At 42.7% G+C, this 23,806-nt stretch overlaps 1 protein-coding gene across 5 annotated transcripts in view; it reads left to right on the top strand.

The window, feature by feature from the left end:
- Nucleotides 1–4,838: 4,838 nt before the first annotated feature.
- SIRT5 (sirtuin 5) overlaps nt 4,839–23,806 on the top strand; it is a 34,374-nt gene continuing 15,406 nt past the window's right edge. For 2 of the 5 annotated variants that reach the window (XM_019742978.3, XM_074335208.2), the window contains exons 1-6: nt 5,131–5,299; nt 12,810–12,961; nt 16,782–16,915; nt 19,214–19,439; nt 22,251–22,338; nt 23,134–23,187. In XM_019742978.3, coding sequence (XP_019598537.1) covers nt 12,847–12,961; nt 16,782–16,915; nt 19,214–19,439; nt 22,251–22,338; nt 23,134–23,187 — 617 coding nt within the window. In that variant the 5' untranslated portion in view covers nt 5,131–5,299; nt 12,810–12,846. Of the gene's footprint in view, nt 4,914–5,129; nt 5,300–5,431; nt 5,580–12,809; nt 12,962–16,781; nt 16,916–19,213; nt 19,440–22,250; nt 22,339–23,133; nt 23,188–23,806 lie in introns of those variants that run through there. The other 3 variants (XM_074335206.2, XM_074335207.2, XM_019742977.3) reach the window with 3 other exon arrangements.

Below are 23,806 nucleotides of genomic sequence, written 5' to 3'. Positions count from 1 at the left end.
GATAAAGAACTCTCACAATTCAATGAGAAGAAAACAAACAACCTAGAGTTTAAAAATAGGCAAACTACTTAAACGGACACTTCACCAAACAGATTTAGATAGTGAACAAGCACATGAAAAGATGCACAACATAGTTACTCACTGCAGAAGTGTAAATTAAAACTGCAATGAGATACTACCGTACACATATTAGAATGCCTTTAAAAACATTCACAGTACCAAGTGCTGGAAAGGATACAGAGCAAATGAAACCTTACATATTGCTGGAAGAAATAGAAAATGTTCAGACATTTGAAAAAAAAATTCAGAGCTCTTTTTAATTGGAGATTTTATCAATTATATTTCTAAGGAATTTATAAACATCAGCCACTAATTATTTAACAGTCAGGGAAGTGTCTCAGTTTGCTCAGTACTCAGTTTTTCCCTTAACTTTAACACTCTTTGCTCTGTGGATCGGCATTCGGCATCCCTTGCAAGCACTGGAATAAAGAATAGATGTTTTATTTGCTCTTTTTGATAAGGAATATAATTTCTAGTTTTGGGGTTCAGCTGCAAACACGTCAATTTTCCATTGGGCAAGAACAAGGATGCTACTGTGATATACCCTACCAGGTTGCAGCAGCTGTTTATAACTTTACACCTACTGGTAGGTAAACAATGGCAGTACCTTTCAAATTTTAAAGTTAGTAGGAATCACCTAGGGATCTTCTTGAAATCCCTAGATTCTGATTGACAGTTTCCAGGGTGGCGCCTGAGATTCTGAATTTCTAACAAGCTTCCAAGTGTTGCTGATGTTTTTGGTCCTAGAATCACATGTATTTGTCATCAAGCAAAATTCAGAATCCAATTAATATTTGTTTCATACCTTTCTAAGAGGACTGATATACTGTCTCTTTTTCAAGGAGGTTGATGAAACAGTACAGGATAAGAGGGTTGATACTTGGAAATAATAACTCGGATATTCTTTCAAAATGAAATCTATGATGATTCCATAAACTAGTTTTGGAAAGCAGTAAATTAACGGCTACTGCTTATTGGGTGTTACTATCTCCTATGCACTACGTTAAATATCCTACATACCGTATTTCACTTATTCCTTACAACAATCCAGTAACAACAGGAACTATTAACCTCATCTTAAAGGTCAAATATCTGAGGCTCAAGATGCTAAGACAGAAGTGATAGAGACTGGATTCTTAAGCCCTGTAGAATTACCCGTCAAACACTTATGTACAAACTCCAGTGATTATCACAAACTGGGTTGAGCAAATGATCCCATATGTCTATAAAATACACATATACTGTTAAGTGTGAACTGGCATCTTAAGATGACTAACCATCGAGCTGGGAGGACTGCGGGTGGAGCTGGGCCCCTTGTTAACTCTCTAGCCCTAACTTCCTGTTGAAACTTTGTGGTAACTTCCCGGGGGAAGAATCAATTTATATAGAGGCCATCTTGGGAAGTGGGGGCTTTCTTTTGTTTTGCATGTGTGCAGCTAGTTGGAGCCCCAGCGGAGGTGTGCATCCCCACTGCTGTGATTTTCTTTTCTTTTCCTGAATAAACTCTCTTTTTGGTGAATTACCTGGAGAGTTACTTTGGCCAGTTGACAATACCAAATATATAATAAAAATACACAAATGTCGGTTGGATTGAATTGAAACCACAAGCACCCTTTCTGTTTGTTTCTTTAGGATGTTTTTTGTTCCTACTGGTTAGTGCAGTGTGGTAATTAGGGGCAGTTGCCTTGACATCTCATCAGAACATATTAAACTCGAAGACTCTCATGGAAGGTTATTAAAAAATACCTTGTACTCCTAGGGAGAATGTTAACTTTTATACTAGGTACCCAATAGACCTGTTTATTGGAGTCAAAAATAACAGCAATGGCTCAATTTTAGTGTTTAAAGTTTTAGATGAAGGCTAAGGAAAAAAGATAAAACAATATATTTGATGGCAGAACTTTATTACTTCATCTGTGCACAGCCATTCTTGTTGAAATTGTTAGTTTTTACCCACAGCTCTAACTGAAGGTGTAGCTAGTGCGTGGTGCATAACTGATATATGAATGAATGGATGGATGCATTGATGGACGGATGGATGAGACTAAGCTAGAGGTGGCCCAATCTGCCCCATCTGAAGGGATTTTAGATACTTCCTTTTTATTCCCATGTTCCTTAGCTTTTGACCTATTGTCTTATTTGTTTTGTTGGATTCTTCATGGACTTTTTTTTTGGAAAGAGCAGGTTCTTTGGTTAACTTTCATAATTTAATTTCAATTATAAAACACTCAGGAATAATTTCACAAGAAATGTGTAACAAGATATCATATGCAATGCTTCTGGTTGTCTCAAACTTTTGGCTTTAGTTCAAAAGGTTGAGAACAAAATAGGTGAGACACTCCACCTTTTAAAGAGAAGTGCCAGGCCATTCATGTATAGAGGGGCATGGTGATCGACAGGCTGGGTTTCAGAGCCCAGAATGTCTGGGTCCAAATCTTGACTCTGCCCTTATCAGCTCCTCACTATGGACAGATTAATCTTTCCATGCTTCAGTTTCCTCATCTGTAAAATGAAGATAATGAACTCCCCACTACAATGGGGAGGATTCCAAAAGATAATAACAGTTTCAAGTAAAAACCTTAGGAAGTTTCAGCCTTCTCCTATTTTTGTGTGGGAAAATAAATCATTCAATGAAAGACAGCACACATCGGTGTTTATGTCCATGTTTACATTTGTACCAGAAGTTTAGAGAGGACAGTTCACCCCTGAGGGGCAGCATGATAATCAGTAAAGTTAGTGACCCTAAGATGATATAAAGGTCAGGGTGAGGGGAGATTCTTTCCAGAGGTAAAGGGTGGTGTGTCTGAATTTCATTTAAGGAAGGAGGTAGTCTGCCTTCCAGGGTAGGCGCTGCTAAACTCTTATTATCACCTACCCGGTTATTTCAGAAAAACCTCCGTAAATAGCATGAGTTATCAAGCAACTGTTTTTTGCTTGTTTATTTGTTGCTTTGTGCTGCTAGGGGATCATAAGCAACAAGAAAGAAAAAAGTAATTCGCTGCTTCTTCGTTCTAGTAAAGATAGCTAAGCCATTATCCTCTGAGTCCTGCCTGGGCTGCTTTTCCTGTGAGGTTGTTCATTCATTCATTTAATACATATTAATTAATAAATTGAACATGTACTATCAGGCGCTGTAAGGGATGGAAATAGCATGGTGAGAAATAGAAACAAAAGGGTCACCTTCAGTGAGCTTATAGCCTGGTGGAGGAAAGAAAATTTAATCAAATAAACATAAATACATTTGAAATCTTGATGGAAATAACTGCTATGGTGCTGTAAGAGCCTGTATCAGGGACAAAAGGACCTCATTTAATGGGGGTTTGGAGCTGCGAGCTGGGGTCAGAGAAGGCTCCCTTGAGGAAGTGACAGTTGAGCTGAGACTGGATGAGAAGAGTTCCTATGGAGGGAATGAGAAAAGGACATTCCAGGAAGAGGGAACAGCCTTTGTTATGGAAGGACAAAGACATCAAAACATTAATCTGGAGTTGCTTGAAAGATGGAAAGGATGGTGGCGGATACTTCAAGAGGAGGAAGTAGCCTGACTTGTGAGGAAGATTCAGTTGTTCCAAGCTTGGAAGAAGGGGTGGGTTGGAAGAGTGGTGCTGTGGGTAGCTGTGGGTGGTGGACTCCTGGACCTTGACAGAGTGCAGTGCCTCAGAGGTGGCCCAACCTGTGGTTGGTGGCAGAGGGCGACATATTGGACCTTCAGGTCATAGAAGGCTATAGTCTCCCCCACTCCCTGCCTCCCAATGTTTGAATGAAGAAAAGGATTAACACTTCATGGCTAATGGCATAAGCACAAAAGGGAGGCTGTATATGCGGATCAAACCCCAGCTCTACTATTCAACAGCTTTTCTGCCTGGGGCAACTGCGGGACCTCCCTGGGCCTGTTTCCCCACTTGTAAAGTGGGGATAACAGAATCCATTTCATCAAGTGGCGGGGAAGATTTAAATTGGTTCATACATGTGAAATTCTTAGAAGTATCTGACACAAAGTACCACATACATGTCAGGGTTAAAACAGCAGCCAGATGTGAGGCCCTCTTTCAATTCTCTTGGACTCCATAAGCCTCTGAGAGGCTGATACAGCCTACGGGAACAAGAGCTCCAACGTGGGCTGAATTACCAGCCATACTGTGGGAAGTGGTTGAGGTTTGAGTCGGGGAAACAAATGTTAATGTTAACATTTTTTGCACCAAAGTGCTCAGACCACTTCCGTTTTGAATCCACTGGCACGCTCATAAGCAATTACATTCTAGAAAAAGTAGCGCTGTGGTAAACACGAAAAAGAACGATGACTGATTTTAAGGGAAATCAGACACGTAGAGCCACGTGGGTCACTGAGTCCTAGAGGCCCTGAACGTTTTCCTTCGGACACACGGGTAAGGGTATCAGCACTAGCAGTCGGGTTTGGTGGGCTAGCCTGGGAACCCAGTTAATCATTATTGGAAAATTGATGTTTCAGGGAAAGCCCCAATATTTGAAATGCTCTGTCCTGAAGCTGTGTGATCCAGCTGTAGACTCAAGGAGGAAAGTACGTAGTAATACACAACATACCTGGGAAGCTCACAAAGACCAGGCAAGACGCTGCGCCCTCCCCGCTCCGCGGTCCCCGCGAAGAAAGAAAAGCAAAGTAACAAACGCCAATGATGAACAAGACCAGGGAACTGCCCACACCGCTCTGGTGCCGGGTCAGGTCTGGGTCCCCGGCAGGGGCCGGGGCAGCCCGGTCAGGTGGCAGCTCCGCCCCGCCCCGCCCCCGCCCCGCCCCGCCCCCGCCCCGCCCCCGCCCCCGCCGCCTCCTCGTGCCGCCCCCGCGCCGGGGCCGCCGCCGTCGTTCCCGCCTCCTGCAGGTGCGTCTCCGCCAGGCGCCGGGTCCCCGCGGCCTGCTCCGACTCCCGCCCGGGGTCCGGGCCGAGCACGCGCGCACTCCCGCGAGGCTGCACGCACAGCCCAGTGCCGGCCCGGGCCTGGCGGTGGGCGGGCCCCTGCGCGGCGCGCTTGCGCGGCCCAGCCGCTTGCGGGTGTTCGGTTCTGGGGACTTTGGCGGGGCGAAGGGGGAGGGGAGAAGGAGGAGGGGAGCGGGCCCTGCCTCTGCGCGAGGACCTCAGAAGCTCCCCGGGCCGAGGCCGCATGTGCGGAGCCCCGAGGCTCAGTGTCTTTGGGCCCAACGCTGCGGCCGGAGAGACTAGGGAGGCGGGGGAGGAAACGCGATCGGAAAGTAACGCAGCGGGAGCAGGTGGGCCTGGTGGGCCGCTGTGAAGGGCAAGTCCCGGGAGGGCTCAGTAGAGCACCCCCTTTGAGTAGTCACTGGCCATTGCAGCATCTCGAGTGCCCGATGATGGGGACCTGGGCCACAGTGGTGGCTGTGGCGTGGGAGGAGGGGTCTGATTCGGGATGTAGTTTAAAGGTGCAGCCTTTAGGACTCCTGACTACCCTGGCTGTAGGGTGCCAGACGTGAGAGGAAGGGAGAAGCCAGGGCCACGGGGAGTGGTGCCCTAAGGCTTCGTGGATTGAAGGTGTGGGGACGTTCCGGAGCTCATGCTTGGCTGTATGAGGTGGGAGCCGGGCTGTTGAACAGTGAAGGGGGATTGCAGCCTAGCATTGGGAGGATGGGGGCTCAGAGAGCTAAGATGAAAACCAGGAGACGCAAGAGTTTCCCCGAGAGGTGATAAAATGGGCCAGAAGCTGGACATGATCAAGGTTTAGCAAGGTGAAGGTTGCTGGTGACCTTGACAAGAGCAGATGGTAGAACAGGGAGGGAAATGAGTGTTGGTAGCTGGGGACTGGTGCATTGCATTAATTTAGCTGGTAGGTGTTCAAAAATTATTTATTGAACACCTGTGTAAGTTTTTGTAGTTCCTTTGTAATATATTTATCATGTATTTTAAATTAATGATTTTTGAAGCTTTTTTCTCGAATTCCTAATACAACCTTTCGTTTGTTGTCTTTTTCAGAATTGGTACGTTGCCCGTTTTTTCACAGGTATTTTTTTTTCCCCAGTTCAGGTTTCACAAGAAAGCCTGGTTAAACAGGGGACTGCCATTCAGCCAGAGTAATTGTTTGGGAATTTGTTCTGCACCCAGAAAGCTCCCAAAGACTGTTTGATGAATGAGTTTATTTCCTCCCCTGAGGCTTGTCTTCCCTCTCTGAAGATGAGTTCAAGGCAGAATAATGGGTGGCTTCACCCAGGGCAGCTTTCAGCCCTAGGGGCTTCTGGGCCTGATAACCTGAGTTCTCTTTTCTTCAGCACCATGCGGGCCTTTTTGTTTTTCAGCCCCCTTCAAAAACTTGCTTTTAACACTTGACCAGGATTGAAAGCCTGTGGAAGGTAGAACCAACCACCCCCATCCCCCACCCTACCCCACCCAACTTCCTATAAATGTTGGCACAGACAATGCTTCCAATAAATACTTGGGGTAGCATCTTTAAAATAGTCTTATGTTCTGAGCATTTGCGAGCTTGGAAATACATTTCAGGTGGCACTGACAGAAACGTGAAAATTGGGTTTCAATCTCTACTTTGTTTTCACATTTACTAGAGAAATGCAGAATATCTTGTAAATTGATGGAAAATTTAGCAAAATAATTCCCACATTCATTAAAAAAAATGTGAATGTTGACTAATAAAACAGGCAGCAGAAGGAGTTTCGTAAAAATTTTCTCACTGATTCATTTCTTCAAACAGACATGAAAACTTAGATTCCACTAATAAATTAGTATGATGAAAGATTTGGAAAAAAATACATTTTTATAAAGAGCATTTTAATTGGACACAATCCATGAGTGTATACATACATATGTATAAAATATATATGTATGTCACTAGACATTATAATTCACATAAAATGAGAACTAAAGCTATCTTCCAAAAAACTTGCTGAGTGCATTGCCTAGGCAAAGAACCTAGAAACTAGTTGTTTTTTGGAAATGTTCAAAGATGAGCAAGTAAAACTTTTTTCTATTTTATTTTGCGTTCAGTGTTATGGTGAAAGTAATTATTATTACTCAATAATGAAACCATTTGAATAGAAAAACTTAGATGAAAAATGTTACCCAGATAATAACAAGTCCTAATCTGTCAATCCTACAATTAAAAATTCCTTAATAGTCTCCAATTTTTGTCAACTCTTTATAATTAGCAACAAATCCAACCCTCATGTTCAGAACAGGATGATTTGCCTTTATTTACAGCTGCCCAGCAGAAGACCCATCCTTTAGAACCTCAGGCAGAAGAGCTGTGAGTAGAGCAGTACAGTCAGCTGATTTATGTTAATGCCTCTGTCGATGTAATAACATCCAAACCTGTAGGGAATTTTTATAAGAATTTATTTGAGCCAGAATGGCCGACATTGTTGGGAAGCAAGATCTCAAATGTACCAGAGAATGAGTTTTGGTTTCTTTTATGTATTGAAATTAAAGAGGGACTATAAGGAAGATTACACGAACACGATTATGTTGCTCTCTTGAGGGTGATTATGGCTTATTTCAAAGGTATGTTTACCTAGACGTATAAAAACAATGGGCAGGGCTTGCTTCCAGGAAAAAAAAAAAAAACACCTTTTAATAAAAATTTATATGCATGGGGCGTGATTACCCATCCAGTTAGGAATTTATGATCCGATCACCCTGTGAGGTTATTTTACTAGAACCTCTTTTTGGTCCACACCTCTGGATTTTAAATTCTTAAGTTCTTTTAAATTTTTAAGAACTTAAAATGCTACCTTCACTTCTGAGAAACAATGTGACGTTTTATTCAGGCGTCATCCAGAATTCTTTGACAATAAATGGGAATGTTTGCTAACATTTAATATCAGCAGAAGAAGAAAAGAATTTTCTGGATCAAATTGATGTCTCCAAATTAAACTAATAGAAAGCAACAGTGGAATCAAACATCTTCATCTTTGAGAGAAATAACTGAAGATACATATTAAGCTCAAAATGATAGCATAAGTAACTTCATGCAGCATGTAAGGAGCTTTTAGTAAAGTTAGGCAGTATTGGGTATTTTAATCTTCAGTTTTCAAGGTGCGCAGGTTTGAGAATATTGTCTGTGACAATATCTTAACACCACAAATTGATCTGAGAAAACTCCCTTTTGATAATTGTTGACACTAAGCAATGGTAACATAAGTGTTCATATACTATTCTATTTCACATACTATTTCAATGTTTAAATTTTTCCATAATTTAAAATAACAAACCAAACTATAGTAATACCTCACTTATCCCTTACTGAGATATTCCAAATAATTTTTCCAAACAAATTAAAATTGTCAAAAGCTTATCATACCCATGCTGGTTGAAAATCATACCAACCCATTTTCCTCCAGCTTCTTTTAAATAGAGCACTGGGGTGATTTTCATGATGGTAGGGCATCCCCATTGTTGCATCTGCAAGCTGTTCACCAGAGTGACTGTCCTGGGCTGCTGTGGCGTCTGAGTCTGCTCACCTTCTCTCCCTGGCAGCCAGTCGCCATCGGCCTTTTTGGCACTCCCTTTGGCTCTGACCTGCGGTCTCTGCACAAATGGCTTCAGGCAGCCAGAGGTTCTTGTCTCCTGAGGTGTTCTGGAAACCAATACTACACCATTTTTCTCTTTGTCAGTATTCCAAACTTCTTCACATGTCCAGTTTTATTTGTTTTGTTTTTTTTAATTATAGTGGAGACAGGTTACAATGAAAATTTGTTGACGTGCTTCTTAAATGAGGTTTATTGAAATACAATTTATATAGTATAAAATTCACCCTTTTTTATTATGAAGTTCTATGAGGTTTGAAAAACCACCACAAAATAAAGACATAGAATTTTTCATTGCTTTTAAAAAGTTCTCTGGCCATCCTTGCCTCCTTTCCCTAGTCCCTGGAAACCACGGAGGTAATTTCTGTACCTATAGGTTCGCCCTTTCAGAATATCGTACACATGGTCTCAAACAGTATGTAGCCTTTTGGGTCTGGCTTCTTTCACTTAGCATAATGGTTTGGTTTTGTTTTTTTGAAGAAAGCAACTTTATTTTGAAATAATTTTAGATTTGCAGAATGTTGCAAAAATAGTACACTGAGATCCCATATACTGTTTACCCAATTTCCCCTAAGGTTAACGCGTAATTAAAGTACAATGCTCTAAACCAGAACATTTGCACTGGTAACAGTACTGTTAACTAATGAGCAGACTTCATTCCAATTATTCCAGTTCTCCCATTAATGATCCTTTTTCATGTCTTGAATCCAATCCAATTGTATCAGTTGTCCTCTCTTCTTTGTCTCTAACCTGGTACAAGTCCCCAGTCTTTATCTTTCATAACCTGAAACACTTTTTTGAAGAGTACTGGCCATTTTTGCTATAGAATGCCCCCTCAATTGGGGTTTGTCTGATATTTTCTTAAATTGAGCTAATACATTTTGGGGAAAAATACCACACAAGGGATATTTTGCCCTCCTCACTGCATCCTATCAGGAGGTAGATGAAGTCGGCATGTCTTATTACTGCGGGTGTTAAATTCAATCACTTGGTTAAGGTAGTGTCTGCCAGGTTTTTCTACTGCACGTTACTTTTGCATAATACTTTAGAAATTCATCCATGTTGTTATACGTGTTAGCAATTTGTTTTGTTTTGTTTTTTTAATTGCCGAACTGTATTGTATGGAAGGACCACAGTGTGTTTACCCATTTATAAGTTGGTGACACTTGATTTGCTTCCAGTTTTTGGCCTCGCACTATCCAGTAGGCCTTGGTGTTCTGTTGAACCTATGTAATTTCATAGAACATTAACATCAGACAGAGCTACCCTGTGGCCGTGGTGAATCGGGACAAAAATAAGACAACTCTGACACAGATCTGAACCCACACAAAAGCAAGAACATATCCAAATCACAAAAATGACAGAACATCCTTCTATCCTGGCTTAATACCAGGGCTTGCTGTTTCCTGACTAATCAAAGCTCTCGCCTCACTTCATTTCTTCCTCGTTTTAGATAAGATTCACTAACATATCCAATCAAGGTATCCTGTTTCCTGACAGCATCCAATCCAGAATAAAGCCTCACTCCCTGGAACCCTGCCAACCTTCTCTAACACAAGCCAAAATCCTATAATCCTTTCGACACTGACTGAGGCACCCTACAGTTAGTTCTTCATGGCTTGCTTCTCTCTCCTTGCCACGTGCCCCTCTACAGGTGTGTTCCTGGTCTTCGCTGTGGGGCACTGACCGTGCAAACAACATACAAACACATATATTGAAAACCCTTGCTTCCACTCCTGTCTCCATATAGCCTATTTCCCACTCCACCCCCAACTTTTTTTTTTTACTAATTTCTTGGAAATTCTTCTATTTTTTTAAGTACAAATCAGTACTGTGGTACATGCTCATATCCCTTCCCTTTCTGCACACAACACTATTTGCACCTGACTTCCCCCCCTCAACTTTATAATCTGGAGATCTCTGTCAGATTAGGGAGAATGTCTTCATGCTGGTTTTTGTTGTTGTTGTTTTTTTAACATGTGGAATCTGAACATCAGAATAATTTATGGAATTAAATAATCTGATTTGGCACTAACAGGTGTTTGAGCCTCATCTTCCAGATGTTTATTTTTAACCTCTCTGAATAGCCTCTGTTCTGCTGATACCGACACTCACTTCTGAAGCCAGCGAGCTGTCTGCTTATAAAAACGAAATCAACCAGCAAATCACATTTAATTAAACTTGGTTCGCATGTTTTTTTAATTGTAGTGAGATACACATGAAATTTACATCTGAACCATTTTTAAGGATATAGTTCGGGAGTGTTAAGCACATTCACATTGTTGTGTAAACAATCTCCAGAATTCTTTGTCTTGCAAAACTGAAACCCTATACCTATTATTTTTGATTTGTAAACTGTTTTATAGTTTACATGCAGTAAAATTTACCCTTTTTTAATGTAGAGTCCGCTGGGTTTTGACAGACACAATCATGTAACCGCCAACATAATCAAGATGTAGGAGGGCATTTTCATCACCCCTCAAATCCCCTCATGCCCCTTTGTGTATTCATTCCTTCCTGCTTGAGCAACCACTCATATGTTTTTTGTCCCCATAGTTTTGTCTATTCCAGAATGTCATGTAAGTAAAGTAAATATGTACATTCTTTTTTATAGCAGCCATGTTGCATATTGTGAATGTGCCATTGTTTATTGAACTCATCCCCAGCAGATGGACATTTAGGTTGTTTCTAGTCTCTTGCTGTTAATGACAGTGGTCTAAAGATGTGTCATTTTGGATGTGTGCAAGTCTCACTGTTGTAAAAATTTTCAGACTTGGGATTGCTAGGTCAAAGGGAAAACGCATTTGTAATTTTGATCAGTTGTCCTCCAGAGGGACTGCAAAGTTCTGGGAAATGCGTTATTTTTCTGTTTTTCCTGATCTACAGACCTTTAGTCCTGAGTTCTTCCAACAGTTTGATCCACTAGATAGAAGTCAGCTCTGCCAATTACCCTTTTGATATCATTGATCCAAATATTGTCTTTCTCTGTCTCTGTTTTTCTTTTATAAAATTCCTCATGGATAGATAAAGATTTACTAAATGTGCTTTAAGACACAGTTTCTTCGACATGATGACATCTTTATCCTATTTGTTATCATAACACATATCTTTCCTGCCTAGTTCAGTTCTCAGGATTTACATTCTCATAGAAACTGTATCTTAAGCAAAAGTTGAGAGGCCAGTGGTTTTCATACCTTTTTAAAAGCAGCAGAACCTGTTTTTTAAATGAATTCTCACATCTAATCGTTTCCCAAACCTTTAAGGCAATGGTTCTGAAACTCTAGCCTCATCTTCTAGATGTTTATTTTTAACCTTTATCAGAATCACCTGGAGACAGATGTGGACCCCACCCCCATAGTTTCTGATTCTGTGGGCCTGGGGTGGAGCCCATGACTTTGCATTTCTAACAAGATCTGGGATGGTGTTGCTGCTGGTCTGGGGACCACACTTTGAGAAGCACTGCTCTAGGTCACCTAGGTGTGACCGAGAACACAAATTGAAAACTGGTTTAGAGGCTGAATACCATCAAGATCTGTTACTGAAAATTTTTGTTAAGGGCATTCATATATACGAGGTCTACAATTAAGTTCACGAGCTCATCCTAGAAAAAGTGCTACATACCTCATTGCTGAATATCACTATGGTCACCTTTGAAGTACTCCTCTTGGGAAGCTATGCACAGACGCCAGTGCCTAGTCCACCCATCAAAGCAATTTTGGAACTCTTTCTGGAATGGCCATCAGAACTGTCCTCATATTACCCTTGGTGTCCTGAATGTCATCAAAATGTCTTCCTTTCAATATTTCCTTTATCTTCGGATAAGGAAAGAAGTCATTGGGGGCCAGATCGGGTGAGCAGGGAGGATGTTCCAATACAGTTATTTGTTTACTGGCTAAAAACTCCCTCACAGGCAGTGCTGTGTGAGCTGGTGTATTGTCGTGATGCAAGAGCCATGAATTGTTGGCGAAAAGTTCAGGTCGTCTAACTTTTTCATGCAGCCTTTCCAGCACTTCCAAATAGTAAACTTGGTTAACTGTTTGTCCAGTTGGTACAAATTCATAACGAATAATCCTTCTGATATCAAAAAAGTTTAGCAACATTGTTGCAACAAGTTTGCAAACTTAATTGTCCGACCTTGTATAGACATATACATACATACGTATACATGTATATATGTATAGAAATACAATTATTTTCTGATTGTTTCTATTTGTTTTTGTGATTTTTCTAGAGCCTATCTTAAGAATTAATACTACAAAGAAAACCTGATGGGACCATTCCAGATTGTCCCCAGCAGATTAATTTCCCAGCTGTATTGTGGACTGAAGTCTCCTGCTGCCAAAGGAACCAAGATTTGCCTAACCATGGCTCGCCCAAGTTCAAGTAGGTCTGCCGTGTCCTCAACTCCAGTGGAATTTGAAGTACCTGAAAGTTCCTGCACTTTGAGGGGGATGTCTGGGTATGGGGCAAGATTTTGGAGAAAGCCACTCTGTCCTTTTCTCCTTAAGAAAGCCACTTCCAGGACAGGTCAGAGACACAATCCATTTAAGACATCTTGTTGCTTCTCCCAGAATATTTGCATTTAAACCTTTCACTCATGATTTGTATTCTAAACCCCTCATCTCTCTCCAGGAGAAGAAACCTGGTGATTGTCCTACAGGCTAATATGGGGTTAAATTTTCTACTGGACAGAAATGATTTGTATCTCTACCTGAGGCAAACCCATAAGTTAACATATCTGGGCCTTTCGTCTATAATGAGTATAGAGTCTGACAGATTTATATAATAAATGGTGCTTAGGTGGGCCTATTAAACAGTGCTTCCATATGGCATTGAAAGGCCAAGCTGACCTCTTTTGGCCTCCTTTTCAACTTTTGGATAACTTTTTATGACACTGAGTCTGCTGAGACATAATAACGTCTCCTTCCACTTGGCCCAATCTCAGGAATGATATTAAACCCAGTTCCACTCAGCTGCTCCAATCCCTTGATATTCACAGCTCTTCAGGACAGGCTGTTAGAGGCTGTGGCGGCACCGAGAGCGTGTACTTGACCAAAAGTTGCCTGCCTGGGCTTGGAACCGCAAAACATCCTGCTGTGTTTTCCTTTAGCTGTTAGGAAATGTCTTTTTTTTTTTTTTTTTTGTCAATAAGAGATTTTGCACCACTTTTACATTATTATATCTTACATCCTGTTCTCCGAGAACCAAACCTGAGTTGACTTTTCTATTTGTTTCTAGAAGCTGCTTAAAGTGGTCCCTTCACAGAAGTCACTCTGATCTAGGAATCTACTTGTCAGTAGGATGACAGAGTTTACATTTGGGATAGAAAAGACCTTTAGAGCAGGGACAAGTTTCATGGGTGAACTTTCAAGTCCTAAGGATGTTTGTAGGGTTTGAACTCAGGAGTTGCCTAAATAGTTCCTAGGAAAATATTTGTACGTTTTTGTAATTAGTATCTTGTTCTTTCAGGGGTTAGATCAGACTACAAACTCTGTAATTACCCAGACTGAGTTTCCTTTTTTGGAAATCTTCCGGGTTGGACAGCTTTTGTGGGCCTTAGTTTTCACACAAGTCTATCTCTCAAAAGGGTGTGAGTTTAGGCAGCGTGTTCCTGTGGCTGGCAGGTAGTTGGGCTGGTTATACCCAAAGGGAACAGTGTGCGTGAACCATCTTCATTCCTTTGAGCCTTATGCTGCCAGAGAAGTGATCCCAGAGAGCTCCGGGAATGTGGTCAGAGAAGGAGCTGGAGCTTCTTTGTTTCTGAGAGTCTACTTTGACTGTTCATTCTTACCACTAGTCACAGAGAAAGGGAAAGGGAAGAGAGATGGAGTCTTCTTTGAGATTCTGTATCCTAGGCGGGCGTTAGAGGAGGCTCTTGGCGTAGGAGGCTGAGGAAGTGCCATCCCTGCCTAGAGGGAGCCATTCAGTAAGTACCAGTTTGGGGTACAAATTGAAGTCATGTTCCCTTTAATATTTAAGTTCATTGTCTCTGAGTCCCCACCCCCTATCTTTCTTTCTTTCTTCCATCCTGCCTATCACTGGTTCTATCTCTTAGGGTGTGCTCACTCAGTCCAAGGGTTAACCTCTGTTGCTGTTGCCTCCAAGGGGAAGACCAGAAAGCCTGCTCCATCAGCTGAGGGACTCACTTCCACTTTTGCAAAAATCTTCATCTTTAGCACAGGTTGGCCACTCCTAGAAGGTGTCCACTCCAGTGGCCCAGGCAGGCCATAGGCAGTGCTGGTCTGGGACTTGCTTCTCCAGGTGGAGAGCAGACAGGGAGTCTTTCTTCTCCCTCATGCTCAGCTCCATACAGCTTAGGCCTGGCCTGCTTGCTTATCCCACGTATGAGGGCTTGCAGAGCCTCACTTACTCATCCCACGTATGAGGGCTTGCAGAGCCTCACTTACTCATCCCACGTATGGGGGCTTGCACAGCCTCACTTACTCATCTCACGTATGAGGGCTTGCAGAACCTCACTTACTTATCCTACGTATGAGGGCTTGCAGAACCTCACTTACTTATCCCACATATGAGGGCTTGCAGAGCCTCACTTACTCATCCCACGTATGGGGGCTTGCACAGCCTCACTTACTCATCCCACGTATGAGGGCTTGCAGAACCTCACTTACTTATCCTACGTATGAGGGCTTGCAGAACCTCACTTACTTATCCCACGTATGAGGGCTTGCAGAGCCTCACTTATCCCATGTATGAGGGCTTGCACAGCCTCACTTATCCCACATATGAGGGCTTGCACAGCCTCACTTACTTATCCCTTATATGAGGGCTTGCAGCACCACAGTGCCTGGGAGAGAAAGGTGTAGCTCTTAGCCATATGCTGTGCCCTGACCTAATCTCTGACTCCCAGGAGAAACAGTGGCAGTTCCGAGTTGGACTCCTCATTCCTATCCTGGGATGAGGATATTTGTTTAGGGGCAAACTCTACCTTGTGATTCACGTACTGCACTTAGCACAGAGCCTGGGGTGCAGTGAGCCCTCACTCAATGGCGGCTACTGCCTCTGTTGGTCTGAGATCAGGGGGAGGGTGCATGGAGGTGCAGAACAAAGCCTGTGAGCTGGAGGGCAAGCCATGCACAGTAACCACGATTACTTGCTGCGTGTTATTCTCTGTGTTCAGTTCCCTTCTGTTACCCCAGGTGTCTGGTGCCATCTTGTTGAAAAGTCCAACTCTAATTTGAGCCATAAGAAGAAAGTCATGTGTCCAGATTTGGGGCAGAGCACTTGTTCATAGTTGAGGTTGGTAGTGATGCTGAGAGAAGCTAGAATTAGCAAGATCCCCAAAGGCAAGTGAACTTGGGGAGGAAGGAAGGCTTTGGGGTCCAAAGGGCCTGAGGTCAGTCCATGCACACACACACACACACACACACACACACACACACACACACACGCAAAAGCTTGTTTTTACTTTTATGAAGGAAGATGCATTCCCATCCATTAGGCTCTTTTAATTGTTGTAACAGCCCAGCTCTAGGAAAGACACAAATGTGCACATGCAACAGCCGAGGGAACCCAGGAGAGCAGGGGGTCAGTGATTCGCAAAAGACCACACAAATGGGTGGAGACGAGGCTGAGATTCAGAGCCAGTGCTGTGCACCTGAGGCCCGTTTTCTTTCTTCAGATGCTGTATGCTCACACAGGAGGCTCATGGATCATGTCTTCATGATATGATGATTATTTGGGTATCTTAAAGTATAATTTCACGCAAGGTCAAGTTCAAACTACAGGTATCCCCCAGGCCCTTTCAAGTTTGCTCTATACCACTTCGCCATTACCAAAAAAAACCCACATTTGAACCTGCTTTCTCTAAACGAAGGAAATCCAAAGAGGATTTTTGCTTTTACAAAAAAAGGTGAAAAACAAAATACGTTCAGCAATTGTTCTGCAGTGAGTTATAGAGACAGCGCACACCCCGAGCAGGGAGAGTGGCCCCGCCAAGCTCGTTCTCAGGGCACGACACCTCAGCATCAAGCCCCAGAGCTTTGAACTGTCTGTGGGCATCTGGGCTCTATCTCCGTTTACTCTGCATCCATTAGCAAGGTGTGTCCTAAGGTAGTGGCTTCTTCACTTGATGCAAGATTTCTTAGGAAGGCTCTGCTTTCGGCTAGCGGGGGAACCTGTATGGACAATTAACATGGGATATAAACATCCAAATGGTAATAAAGATTTTATTCTCTCCCTTTAGATATGGCCAGTTTTCGGGAGGTTTTTGCAAAAGCAAAGCACATAGTCGTCCTTTCAGGGGCTGGCATTAGTGCTGAAAGTGGGCTTCCAACCTTCAGAGGAGCTGGTGGTTATTGGAGAAAGTGGAAATCTCAGGTGAGTAATGTTTCCAGAACATTCAAAGGCTCTTCTAAATGAAACCATAACAGAGTTTGACTCAGAACCTATGCTCATGCCTGAAACCCAGAGAGCAAAGTTTTGAAATCGTGACTCTTTTGTCCTGTTCATTTTGGCATCAACACAGTATCCGTATGATTAAAATCTGAGATTTAAGCAAAGCAGCTAACTCTCCTTACTTTCCAGGTGTGTATAGATTACATTTATTCAGATAACAGTTATATTTCTTGTAGTAATTAAAGTGGAATCAGAAAACCTTGGTTAGCTTAATTCATTTATTATACATACTGAAATTAAGTATTATAATTTTTAAAGTTTCTGTGAACTTTTCATAGTAAAACCAAAGTTGGATTATTGAAGGCTTAGGGCTTAATGTTCAAAACTTTATATGAAGGCCATTAAAATGTAAGTTCTACGGGGGTATGGATTGTTTTAAATTCAGTTTTTATTCAAGTATAATAGCCATACAATAAAATTCACCAATTTTAAGTGTAAGTTTGATGACTTTTAAAAATGTATACATAATGTAGCCACCACCATGGTCACCATGGAACACTTCTGTGCCCCGGAAAACTCCCTCAAGGCTCTTTGTAGCCGGCTTCCTCCCCTCCCCTGGCCCAGGAAATCCCTAGTTTGGGGGGCAGGGCATTTTGTCTTTTATTCATTGCTCTGTGCCTCCTCCCAGAACTCTGGCACGTGGTACTTAATAGCTCTTTGTTGGTTGAATGAAGGCAATCAAATAATTCAATTATTCAACTCCATACATGAGTTCCAAATGAAGGGTTAGTGAACCTGCCCTTCCTTCCTCTATTAAATGTCTCAGGATGGCAAATGTGTAGGATGTTTTGTCACCTCTCCACTGCCCTGCCTATGATGCAGACAAGGGCCTCTTTACCTTAAAGGTGAAGGAGGGGAGAGGGGAGAGCGGAGGCCCTGGGGGCCCCACCAGGAAGAGGAGCCCCAGAGAGCAGTCCCTGAATTAGAGATGAAGGGCATGAGGGGTCAGCGTGTAAGGAGTTGCTGCCAGAGGGGTGGTCAGTCGTGTCAGAGCAGCTCAGAGCTTGTGGGGAAGCAAAGAAGTCAATGGAGTAGGTTTTTGTTTTTGGATTTGTTAAGAATTTTTATTGGGGAACGGTGTGTTTTTCCAGGACCCATCAGCTCCAAGTCAAGTTGTTTTCAATCTAGTTGTGGAGGGTGCAGCTCATTGGCCCACATGGGAATCGAACCGGCGATGTTAGTGCTATAAGCACTGCGCTCTAACCAACTGAGCCAACTGGCCGCCCTGGAGTAGGTTTCTGACTCCAGCTGCGTTCCAGGGACACATATATCCAGGTTCACGTGTCCCACCTGTAAACTGCTTCAGGCCACTTGGGTTCTAAGTGGAGGGCAGGGTAGAAGGAAGTACAGGAGCGCTGCAGAGAATCCACGGTGTAGACGACCCACTCCCCAGATGAAGGCTGGCAATACTACCAGGTAGACAGGGACCTTTACAGTAAAATAAAATGCACAATACTACCACCGTCACAATCAAGATACAGAATTTGAGTCATTACCAAAGGTTCCCTTGTGCCTTTTTCCTGTCGGCTTCCAGCCCTAGACAGCTACTGCGCTGCTCTGTTCACCATAGATGAGATTTGTCTCTCCCAGAAGAGGAATTGTACTTTAAAAATATATCTTTTATATGTTTTGTTAATATACATATACTGTTTTTTTTTAATTACGTGTAGTGGTGTGTGTGTAACTATAATTACAGTTATAAAAACTGAGTTTCTCAGCTATGACCATTGTACCACAATTGGGCATTTTGCAATTTCACTTTTTTCCTGGACAGATGAAACTGACTTTATATATTTCAAGACACCATGAAAAAGGAGATTCAGCCTAAATTACCTTCCTGCATATTACTTTACTTCATGTTCATAATAACTTTCTTGAGTGGTAAATGGGACAGATTGCATTTAACCTGCCTTATAATTGGGGGAATTAAAATGGATTTCTCCAAGGTCCCTTGTTAGTCCCAGAATTGGGACAGAGACTTCGGCGCAGGCCCTTGCTGTGTCTGCCACACTGCATGTACCTACAGTGGACACGTCCCAGCTTGCACCCTCCCAAAGCTGCCTGCCTCCATTTTAGAGTAAAAGGGGCCTGCAAGTGTTTCCCATGATTGGCGGTCACCCAAGGTTCCGCCTGCGCCCCCTTTTCCCTCACCCCCACCTGTGTTCCGGAACCCTTGCGCTTCTTTCCTTCCCTGACTCCTGCCTCCTCTCTAACCCCCAGGACCTGGCCACTCCTGAGGCCTTTGCCTACAACCCGTCCCGGGTGTGGGAGTTCTACCACTACCGGCGGGAATTGATGCAGAGCGCGGAGCCGAACCCCGGGCACCTTGCCATTGCCGAGTGTGAGGCCCGGCTGCACAAGCAGGGCCGCAGGGTCACGGTCATCACCCAAAACATTGATGAGCTGCACCGTAAGGCTGGCACCAAGAACCTTCTGGAAATCCATGGTGAGCACCCTAAGCCTGACATGGGGAGGGGAACCAGACTATAAAACATCCCTCCTGCCGTTTCACACCTGGACCCATTGAATCAGAATCTGAATTTTGACGAGATGCCCAGTGTCTGGTGTGCACATTACCCTGGGGAGGGGCTGGTCTGCACAGTTCCCCTCCGTGGGGAGTTCTGTTGAATGGTGTTGTGCTCTGAGACACTGCCCAGCTGGGCTGAAGGAAACAGGAGGTGAGGGCCATTGAGCAGCTGTGGCTTTAGCAGGAGCTGGCTCCGAAGGACCTCTGCATTCCTGGGGGTATCAATTTACTTTACCTTTGTCCTGCAATTGGCATGCTCCACTGAGGTTGTGCTTCTGCTGAACCCTCAAGCCTTTAGGGAGCTGCCGGCTCAGGGGCCTTCACTGTATCAAGCCCACCAAGTTTGTGACACGTGCATTTTGTCTTGAGTCCCTTTGGCTTCCCTTCTCTGCCCTGATGACACCCTCTTTTTCCCTCTTGTCTTTTCAATCCTTTCCCCTGTTTGTTGTCACCAAAAACCTAATACATTCATTCATATGAGAGCATAAATGGGTGTGCAAGGATTTCTCCCCCGAAGCGTTTGCATTTAACAGTCTAGAAAACTTCAGTCCCAAGGAATGCTGTCTAATAGTGGGTTTTCCAGAAATAGTGACCCAGTGGGCAATGTTGCTTGTGTGTGTGTGTGTGTGTGTGTGTGTGTAGTGAAGTTGCCCATTTTTGCCTAGGCTGTGGTCACCCTGATAATAAAAGCCGAGCACTGTTCGTTTGAATCCCATTTCTCTTTTGTCCCTGCAGCAGTCAGCCACCTACTAACAGAGTGTCTTTTTGGCACCTTCTTCTGCTGGGTCTGGGCCATTTCCACATGGCTCTTCTCATTTCTCTGCAGTGTCAGAATGTAAGCTGTATCATTTTCCATGTATAAAATGCGGATACACCTATCTTAGTTATTTTGAGGATTAAATAAGATAATGTATGCATATGAGTTGGGACTTTTTTGGTTGCAAGTGATAAGAACTGTCATCTAAATTAGGTGAAAATAAAAGCCCTTCCTTTCATCAAATTGAAGATGCATCAGTTTTAAGATGCATCATGTTTTTAATGTGATACTTAGAAAGAAAGTAATCTGCCTAAACCATGATATCTTATTTTGTTATCCCTTAGAATTATTTTATACTTATAGAAAGGGCTTGTTAAAATTTACTTAGATACATATTTTTAGCAACTCTATCACTCTCATATAAAAAACAAAATATGGGTGAAATAAAGTGAAGACACTTGTCACTATCCAAACAAAATATGAGTAAAATAAAGTGATCAAGATATTTCTCCTGAATGACTCTGAGGCATCGATAACTGTTTTCCACACAGTGGCATCTGTGTGCCATCAAGGGGGTCAGTGAGGCAGCATTCCCTAGGAGGGTGCTCCTCTGTTATCTCTAGCGTTCTCTTCCAAGCTGCCGACACACATTCTGCAAGTTTGATATTGGGCCTTTCTTCATCTTCCCAGAAGGTGTCTATGGAAGGGTTCTATAATCAGGACTCATTTTCTTCCTCCAATGGCCCCTAAATGGTTTGTCAGCTGAAATATGCAGGGGCTGCCTTTGTCCAGTCAGGCCACCGAGCATAACAGCCAAGTCCCCACACGTTTCAGTCGCTGGTGTTATCCTTCAACAAGTGTGTGCGAGCGCTGGCTGTCTCAACCACATCACACCTGTCATGGGGCCAGTAACAACTGTCGGGCCCATCTGAATTTCAGAGATGTTACCATGGGGCAAAGTGGCTGTATTAAAACTGATAAAATAGGTGTATTGCCTCGCCCAACTGAGGAGCCCTGGGTGGAGGGGGTGTCAGCATCAGGCTCGCCTCCCTGCCGCTCCCTCTCCTTCCCTCAGCTTCACTTACTCTTGGAGTTCACCTCACTTCTCCCTCTGCGGTTGATCTGCCAGCGATGGTAGCACCTGGTGGCTCCAGGCTCACTCTAGCGTAGCTTTCTCCTCAGAAGATAAACCTCTGGATGGCCTTGCTTGGGTCACATACCTCCTTTTTGACCAAACACGACCGCTGGAGGCATAGGGTACTATGAATGGACCAGTCTGGAACGAGTGCCCAAGCTTGTATTTTGGGATGTGATTGACAGCTCCATCAGCTTGGTATGGGATAGAGGAGCGATGGCTGCTCAAAGAAGTAACGCTGGACAGAATGGAACAACGTGCGTCCAGTACAGTGTGTGACACGCTCAGCACAACACTGGGCACGTGGCGAATAGTTAGCGAATTGTGGTCACTATTATTGGTTTAGCTCAGTACATGGTGGCTAGTTTTAACAATTGTTCTCTTCATTTATTAGTTGATTATTGATTCATTGAGCTGGTTTTGGGTAAAAGATTCAAACTTCAAGTTGAAATTAAGATTCTGTAAACACATCCCGAGCTATTAAAGCTTTATCAATCATGAACTGAGTCAATTGTGCCCTTGGATGTCAGTTGCCTTCTTCTACCCCACTCACCAGTTCAGTTCCACCCAAACATCCCTCCAAGGTGATCTGAGAGCGCCTTAGTCATGTAGTAAGTTATTTCACCCGTCTTTCTTTCCTCCAGATTATAAAGTCTGGGCAGGTGCTCTCGGCTTGTTCAGTAGCACTGCATGCCTTTACATTTCCCATGATACCTAGGGTGGGCCCATTTGCTAAAATGTACACGTAAAAGCTAAATGGTTTTGTATTCTTTTGGACATGGAGACAATTGGTCTTGGTTATACTATTTCTGGTCTTGCTTAACTTGTGTTTTTCCAGGTAGCATATTTAAAACTCGATGTACTTCTTGTGGAGTTGTGGCTGAGAACCACAAGAGTCCGATTTGTCCAGCTTTATCAGGAAAAGGGTAATTATGCCGCATTACAGAATAAGTGTATGCTGTTTTCTCCTTTAAGTTGAATACAAATACGAAGAAATTGAACATTAATTTAAGATTCCCATGGATATTTATTGGAAATAAGACTAGATACAGTATACCATTTGATGGGAGAAATATTTTGCTCATAATTTACAGTGTTAAGTGAAAACCACAGGTTCGAAATGATCCCAACTTTGTATTTAAACACACACACACTCTCTCTCTCTCATTCCCCATGTTAATGTATCTGTGTATAGACAATAGACCTGAAGAAAATACAACAAAATGTTAACAGTAATTATCAGGAGTGGTGGGAGGATGGCTGATTTTGATTTCTTTATATCTTTTTGAATTTTCCAACATTTCTATGATGAACATGTATTATTATTATAATTAGGGAAAGAAATTAAGAATAAACTTAGAATATTGAGAAAAATTGTACCTGACCATTTTACATTAGTATAAATTATACAAGTAAAATATTAATGTAATATCATTGCATAAGATTCAAATTATAACATATATAATATTAATCATGAAACACCCCATTAGCACATTGGCTGCTCCCCGCTTTCCCCACATACAAATTCCCTCTCTTGAGGTAAAACCATGCGTAATTTTTTGGTGTCTATCCTTCAAGTACTCTTCTCAGTCAGCATGTATTAATTAGGAGTTTTGTACCATCTCCTGCCAGGCAAATATATAACTCATGGGGTTATGTTATTTCTTTGTTCTTTGATTATACCAATGGCATTCTCTCTTTTCTAATATTGCTTATTTCAGTGCTCCAGAACCCGAAACGCATGATGCCAGAATCCCAGTTGAGAAACTTCCCCGGTGGGTAAAAAACTTTGATCTGTATTTGGTGTTCCAGATTGAAAAAAGAAAAAGAAAATTAAGAATCAAAATCTAAGTTCATTTGGTGAGATGCCTCTCAAATGCACAAATGTTAACAACCATCCCTGTGCTATGAGGCCAAGGGCTAAAGAACAAAGGATGAACCAAACCAAGGCCAAGAGAACTGCTGCTTTTCCATCTCTTTTTGCTTTGTGTTAGGGCAGGACAATTTGAGGTCTGGAAAGTTTCTGAAGCTGTTATGCTACAGATGCTTATCCAGTCTATAGAAAACACGGCGGCGGGTGTCCTGTAACTGGGCAATAAATGTTAGTTACTGTCATCTTCATCCTCTCCATTGTCATCAGTGTTATTAATCTAGGGTTATGGAGACAGGATGAAATTATAGGACTAAACATAATTTTCGTAGATTAAAAAATTAAAAAAAAACCTAGAAATATTTTTATGTCAAATTTTCAAAACCAGACATTATAACAGCACTTCCGAAAGTAGATCCATGTGATGTTCACAGGCATCGCTTGAAGAAAAGATGTTACCTGCTCAAATAACACTAGACTAAACAAAGTTCAAGTAGGTTTGCTTTATTGCAGGACTTCTCAGA

The sequence above is a fragment of the Rhinolophus sinicus genome, chromosome 14, assembly GCF_057876585.1.
Source record: "Rhinolophus sinicus isolate RSI-liver-muscle chromosome 14, RSI-T2T, whole genome shotgun sequence".
NCBI classification, from domain to species: domain Eukaryota; kingdom Metazoa; phylum Chordata; class Mammalia; order Chiroptera; family Rhinolophidae; genus Rhinolophus; species Rhinolophus sinicus.
Note: the sequence above shows the minus strand (reverse complement) of the source record. Positions and strands in the feature narration are given on the sequence as shown.